At 31.1% G+C, this 7,431-nt stretch overlaps 1 protein-coding gene across 1 annotated transcript; it reads right to left on the bottom strand.

Annotated features, from left to right (window-relative positions):
• Positions 1-1,513: 1,513 nt before the first annotated feature.
• Positions 1,514-6,303, bottom strand: LOC108479152 (monocopper oxidase-like protein SKU5). The gene is made up of 9 exons (XM_017781617.2): positions 5,888-6,303; positions 4,183-4,292; positions 3,829-4,099; positions 3,600-3,738; positions 3,143-3,503; positions 2,693-3,058; positions 2,527-2,605; positions 1,931-2,127; positions 1,514-1,857 (listed from the first exon to the last, which is right to left on the bottom strand). The coding sequence occupies exons 1-9, from the start codon at positions 6,026-6,028 to the stop codon at positions 1,749-1,751; spliced, it is 1,773 nt and encodes a 590-aa protein (XP_017637106.1). The 5' UTR covers positions 6,029-6,303; the 3' UTR covers positions 1,514-1,748.
• Positions 6,304-7,431: the final 1,128 nt, after the last annotated feature.

Genomic DNA, 7,431 nt, shown 5'->3' with positions numbered 1-7,431 from the left:
ATAAAGTCGACCTCGTTTTCCAAAAAAATAGTTCCGACATTAGTAAAAAGATTTAAACAAATTATCGTACTAAAAAAAGTATTTTATAACTTTTCTATATTTTTTATTATTTTTTATTTTTTATCATTTTTCACAACATATCATACTGTATTGCGACACGTTATGACTTTAACTAAAAAAATTTGGGGGTCGTTAACTTTAAGGGTCAACGGTTAAAGTTAATGGTCAAAGGATATTTTTTATACACTTTTATAAATTTTTTAATTATTTTTATAAATTTTACAATTTTATTATAATTTTTACTATATTTTATTTTTTATAATTTTTTAAAATAATATTTAAATATTTTTATTAAAATTTAATTATTTTTATAACTTTTCATAATTTTTATTTTTATAATTTTTTTCCACGTGTTACGCCGTGATTATGACATGGGTGGCTTTAATTGGAAAAAATTAGGGGTAGCTAACTTTAATGGTAAATCGTTAAAGTTTATTGTTAAAGGGCTTTTTTGATACATTTTGACAGTTAAAGTGCTCAATTAAGTGCAAAAAAAAAAAAAAGAAGAAGGCAATAGCTTGATTTTTTTTTTTTTGAAAAATTTTGAGTGTCTTTTTTATAGGTTTTGAAAGTTTAAGTACCAAATTGAATAAAAAAAAAGCAGAAACTTAATTATTTTTTTGAAAAAGATTTAGGGTTTTTACATCCTTAAGCTAAAATATATATCTATTTAAAAAACACACACACATAGATCAAATTTTAAACATGTGAATTTGTCACGTAAATAACTTGTCAATTTTTTAATATGATAGAATCAAATTGTTCATATAGAAAATACAAATATGTTTAAAATTTGATCCCCATATCAAATTTGACTTGGCATCCAACTTATAAGCTTATGTTTAGGCTAAATAAAAGATTTGATTGATATGATATTAGTACTTCAAGAATCTCTTCTTCTTTTTCAAGTTACAATTTACAATAATTATTATAAATTTTAAATTAAATAAGTTCTGAAACTCAAATTAACTTACCTACACCTAATTTACATAGGTATAGTTCGAACTTGAACACTTATAATCTCAAAGCTTCAAAAGTATCATTTTATTAGAGATAATATTTTATATACTATCGGTGTATGAACCTTATGCACCATCAATGTACCAAAATTACTATATTAATAAGAAAAATATTTAAAAATTTAAAGACTTTTAATAAGTACTTAAAATTTTATTTAAGCATAATTATAATTCTACCTTTTATAATTTTCTCTTATTCCTCCTTATGCATTAATATAGAAAAAAATGCTTAGGGTTCATTAAATCTTAAATTTTTTTGAAATTTATAAGAAATTTCATATATTAACTGAAGCGATAACTACAATAATATCAACATTAGAAGTCTCTCTTTCAAACTTGATAATGTCAAAAGTGTACAAATATATATATATATATATATATATATATATTAAAACACATTTTGACATGATAAAAATTAACTTAACTCCCAAGTATGATACACTTGAAAATGCCATAATATCTTTTATTACATATTTTTAAGTGTACAATTTCCTTTACAGTCAAATTACTCTTAAAAAAATTTACTTTTACAATGATACAAGATTTTCAGGGCAACAACATTGTATGTTACTTTCCTGCCCATACAATTTTCTTGCCAACCAAACAAAATCTCTGATCTACCATTTGCCATTGATGGCTGATTCACCAAATTTTATAGAGTTTGCATGGTTACCTAAATGAATGTCCAATTAAAGCAATGATTAACATAATGAACACCGTTTTACTCGAACCGGAAATCGATATTGCACCGGAAAAATTAACTCTCTGAGCCTGATCCCTGCAGAAAGTAGAGAGATTAACAGCAATACAAGGAAATATATATATATAGCTGCATTGCTTTGATATCTTACTTCTGTAATGACGACAGGATACCGCAGTATATAGAATTTTCCGGCAACAGAACCTCAGATTGGTCGGCCTCAGGATTTACGACGCTTACATAGGTTTCTTGTCCTAGATACCATGAATCGAGATTTTGAGCTCGGAGATTCCAAATGCCCGCATTGTCGAGAGAAACTAGAATTGCCGTCCAGGCTCCGGGAAAGACCTGCAACCGGGTATCATGTTAGAAGCTGTTGTTCATACATGAGATTTTGAAGTAACAGTATCATAGTCGCTATTGTACTAGGGGTTGGATTATATTTTGTGGCCTCTACGTAAAATATAGATAAATTAATCATTGTACGTTGGGATAAAGTCACGCGTAACTGTCTAGTTACTCCGTCAGGCCAATTTTAGCCGTAAAAATGTTATGAAATTTTTAACAAAAAAGATCGGTTTGCTTTTTTTTTTTTTTTAGTAAAAGGGGCAAAATGCAATATAACTCCTTGTACATGAGACTCCATAATACTTTTTTCAAGATCTTAAACATATAAGTTCCTTCTAGTTTTGGAACAGCTTCGTAGAAAAGCATTTGCAAATGAGATCACGAGGCAGAGATATATACCTGTGTGGTAGAACGTGCAACGCCGTCCCATTTGTTGTACGTGCTTCGGCTGTTCTCCGTCCACACTCCAAAATCCATACTATAAGAAGTGATGGAAAATTGTCAAGTTCGTGTATCCCGGCATCCATTGATAAAGGAAGTAAGGTATCGAAAGCCAAAAGCTTACCCGACAACAAAGAATGCATAGCCATCCAGATGGTAGCTTTGAACTGTGGTGTCATTATTCTGAAAGATTATTTCCATAAAACCTTTAAAAGTGCCATTAATCACAGATGTATCAAGTTTGGGCAGTCTGTTCATCAGTTTATTTGGAAAATCAAGTTTGTAGACTCCGGGAATCTTGAACTGCTGAGCAAGCTTTAAAGGTGTTGAAGGTGGTAAATACGAAATACCATTAAGCGTCGTACGCTTTTTTCCATCTATAAGCTCCACAGGCCTGTTGAGAATCACATACACATCTGTCACGGTAATATCGCCATACTTGAAAGATCCTTGTGGGTTCGGACGAGCAGCACCAGCCGAGATGTTCCACCTATAAATGCACTGAACGTTTTGCATGAAAACCGTACAATCCTTATAGCAGCTAAAATAAAAAGATACAAAAACAAACTCTAACCTTATTGACCGTGCTTGATTCATCGAGAAATATGTGTCATAATCATTAAGAATAGGAAGAGGACCCGAAGCAGGTCCCTGAGAGTTAGAGTAGTGTAAGATAGCGACTCCATTAACTTTGGACCAGTCGGATGAATTAACAAACCGAGGACTGGCTACGATGTAATAATCAGTGCTAGCGTTCTGATCCATAGTAACCAAGAACGAGTACGATTGACCCACATGAATATCCATATTCGAGTAGTTTTGCTGAATCGTGTACGATCCTTCAGTCTCGACGAGAAGTAGGTTATGGTTTTGAATTCTGAAATTCAAGCTAGTTGAAATTCCGACATTGTGGACCCTAAAGCGGTACGTTTTTCCTGTTTCAGATTAAATAAAAAAGATCTAACTATTACCGTAGGCACCACGAAAACAAAACCGATGGTCTAACGGCAACAAACTGAGCATTTATGTACCTGGTTCGACATTTATGATCTGGTAAACAATCCCATCTTTAACAAGCGTCGGATCATAACGATATGGACCATATCCATTAATAAGAATACCATCCGGAACACCAAGGTCAACTCCATTCTCAACATCTTTCCTTAATCCCTGTTTTTCCACACAAGAAACAATTTAGTACCCGATTAGCTGACAGACGCCAGAAGCATTGACAAAAGAATAAATAAATTATTTGCCGACCTTATGACTCTTAGTATACGAGTCACTAATAAAGATACTAATATCACCATCAGGCATGCCAAAGGGTAACGGAATGACTGCTCGGTTGTTTATGATGATTCCTCCATAGCCGCCTGCAGCTCTTTGGAAGTTTAAAGAAGGGAAGTAAAAGAAACTCCCTATCTGATCTTTGACTTGAAACTCGTACGTCCAGTTCCAACCGGCAGGAATCGGACAATTAGTCCCAGAAACGCCATCTTGCCAAGAGTTTTTCCTATGTTGTATACCATTCCTACATTACAATAAACAAATTACAAATATTCAGACTGATATTACCCTTTTCGATATTGATCTCTTTTATTCAATCCTTCATACCATGTAAACAGAAGTGGCTCGTCAAGATCGTTCTTCACATTGACAACTACGTTCCAGTTTGTAGTGACGTTGAGGATCGGTCCAGGAAACTGTCCATTGATCCCAATCACCTGGAATAATGGCATTATATATATAGGTCATAACTCATGACATGATTCAAGGTCCTGAATAGGCAAGACTAGAAGACTAACATGCCGGTTCTGACAATAACTATCGAGAACTGAGATTTCTTTCACCGTATAGAGCCGGTTATATCAAAGATTAGAAGCAGAAAAGTGTTGACAAGTTCAAATGTATGATTATGGCAAAATGCCATGCAATTGAAAACCAAAGTATTAGAAACAAAAAGGTGAAATACACAATATCAACCTCCATATTTACTTGGTCAAGTATCATAGAGGCCCTTGTATTAAGAGTTGGATTGCATTTTGCCCCCTCAACTAGAAAAATGGGCAATTCAATCCATGTACATTAGATCAAAGAGCAAATTGGTCCTTCTGTTAAAAATTTCATCCAATTCTATTGTTAAAAATTGGTCCATGTATGTTAGAATGAGACACACGTTTAATTGTTTGGTTATTTTGTCCAATTTTTAAAAGTGGAAATGGATGAAATTTTTAACAGAAATGACTGGTTTGCTTTTTAATCTAATGTATAGGGATTAATTTATCCATTTTTCAAGTAAAGAAGACAAAATGCAACCTGACTCTTGGTACATGAGCCTCCATGATACTTTTACCTATTTACAGCTATCAATTTGGGAGATAAAAATTAGAATCAACATACTAGACATTCTTAAAAAATGATTTTTTTTTATTTAGAAAAATTGCATATAAAGTCCAGCAACTCTTACCAAAATTAAATAACTCGATAGCAATAACTAGTAAGTACTCCACTAAGGGGTAAATTTACCATGGAGGCCCTTGTACTAGGAATTAGATTACATTTTGCCTCCTCTAATAAAAAAAATGGACAGATCAATCTCTGTGCATTAGATCAAAGAGCAAACTAATCTTTTCAATTAAATTTTTTATCCATTTCTAATGTTAAAAACTAACGTGACTAATAAAATAACTAGAAAGTTAACATGACATGCTCTGTATATCCCATGTTGATGTACAAGGACTAGTTATTAAGAGTGAAAATAGATGAAATTTTTAACAGAATGGTCAGTTTGTTCTTTGATCTATTGTATGGGAACTAATTTGCTATTTTTTTAGTAAAAGGAGCAAAATACAATCCGGCTCCTAGTACAAGAACCTCCATGATACCTCTGCTAAAGTCACTAATGATATTTATTCATCTAATGTCAGTAAATTGGCATAATTGGTGTAGACAAAAGCTAACATTAATGGAATCCAATTGCCTTTTAAAAGACTTCCAAAACAATTATTTGGCATTATCTAAAATTTGATTCTAGAGATGATTTTCTTGCTATAATTTAACCATATACCCAATAATTTCACTCCTAAAAATTAACACTAAATCCAAAACTAATTAAAGGAAAAAAAATCACACTGTAACTTATTCCTTGAGCAGAGAAAAAACTGGAATCTGCAGACAATTCAACATACATTTTTTTCATCCAAAACCTTAAACACCGATTAAGCTAAACATAATTCCCTCAAAGGCCAATTGTTTTAAACGAGTACCCAAATTCAATTCAAAAAGCAAAATCAAAGCTGCAAAAGAAGAGAAAAAGAACCTGTTGTTTATCACCAAGAGGAGAAGCTGTGATATAAGAAACAGTCCAATCATAGAACACATAAGGGTCACCTGCAAAAGAACTCACCACAAACAAGAAGAAGAAGAAAGAAACCTGTAAATATGGTGACCCAGATACCATTAGATCTCTCTATTTGCACCCCCCAAAAAAGAGCTTTTTAGGGTATATCTTATCTTCTTTGCTATAAAGACAAAGAAAAAACAATGGGTTTTTTTTCTAGGAAACGTGAGCTGTAGTAAGGGTTAACCGAGTTATTCAGTGAGTTCGAGGGTGCTGATTTTGAGTCACATGGGAAAGTGGCACTGGCAAAGAGGCCATCTTTAAGGCGCCAATTTGTTTTATTTTTCTGGCATTGGGTCCCATTGTTTTTTCTTCTTTTTTCCTTTACAAACTGACCCACCATGAATTTAAGCAATGGAGTATATAAATTATGAAGCTTTGATTAATGTTTCAATTATGGAGTAATTTCGAGATGTGGGTCAATAAAGTGACAAAAATAAAAGGGATTTGATGCTAAATTCTTTTTTTAATGGCAACTTGAATTTTGCATGGGTAAAATAGTGGTTTAATTATTAATATATTTTTATAAAAAATTATAAAATAATTATTTAATTATTTAATTTTATTTTTATCATTAGTTAGCAAACAGTGATAATATTCAAAATTAATATAATAACAACTTTAGTCCTCAATATTTATAAAATTAATCATGACTCTAAAATTTTAACCTCAACGTTTACACATTGTATAATTTATTTTCTTTTTGTTTTTACAATTTTGCTTTTTAGGTGATAAATTTAAATTTTTAGTTTTTAGGTGTTAGGGTGAAATAAAATTATAAAAAAATTAAATTACACAATGTATAAATATTAAGAGTTAAAATTATTATATCTATTTTAAAACAATCACCGTTAGTCAACTAGTGATAAAAAGAAATAATTAAATAATTATTTTATAATTTTTAATTATTGAGTAATAAAAAGTAAATTTATTAACAGCGTAATTTATGTTTTTGCGTTCACATAAATGAGATATGCGAATCTGGATTTCACTTGCCAACAATAATTCAAAGTATCTTGTCATCTTCTTTATAGTTTTGAATCTATTGGTATTACGTTATTCACCAAGTAGCGTTGTTTGTACAATTGAGTGATTTTTTTTTTTTGAGTTTCTACTTTTTTCCAACACCATGGTTGATTGATCCCGATGGGATTCTTCCAAAAATATATTATTGATTCTGATGGTAAAAATCTTCTCTTTTTTAGTCCAAAATTCATTGAATTTTTTGGGTAAATTATACTCAAGGTCATTAAATTATTAGTAAGTTTATATTTTGATCATTCAACTTTAAAAAGTTATAAAATGACTACTGAACTATTCGAAAGTTTTCGTTTAAATTACTGAACCATTTGAAAACTTTTATCCAAGTTATTGAATTGTTAAGACTTTTTCAAAAAAAAAAAAAAGCTTGGCTAGCAAGCTCTAAACGACAATTCGACGATTAATAGAGTAGATTAATACCC

Source organism: Gossypium arboreum, chromosome 7, assembly GCF_025698485.1.
Source record: "Gossypium arboreum isolate Shixiya-1 chromosome 7, ASM2569848v2, whole genome shotgun sequence".
NCBI classification, from domain to species: domain Eukaryota; kingdom Viridiplantae; phylum Streptophyta; class Magnoliopsida; order Malvales; family Malvaceae; genus Gossypium; species Gossypium arboreum.
This window is presented reverse-complemented; position numbering and strand designations above follow the sequence as displayed.

Coding starts and splice junctions, on each gene's coding strand:
- LOC108479152 (XM_017781617.2), bottom strand. CDS start 6,028: ATGGTATCTGGGTCACCATATTTACAGGTTTCTTTCTTCTTCTTCTTG. Junction 3,739..3,828: donor CGTATACTAAGAGTCATAAG/GTCGGCAAATAA, acceptor GTGGAAAAACAG/GGATTAAGGAAAGATGTTGA. Junction 2,128..2,526: donor TTGCACGTTCTACCACACAG/GTATATATCTCT, acceptor ACCCGGTTGCAG/GTCTTTCCCGGAGCCTGGAC.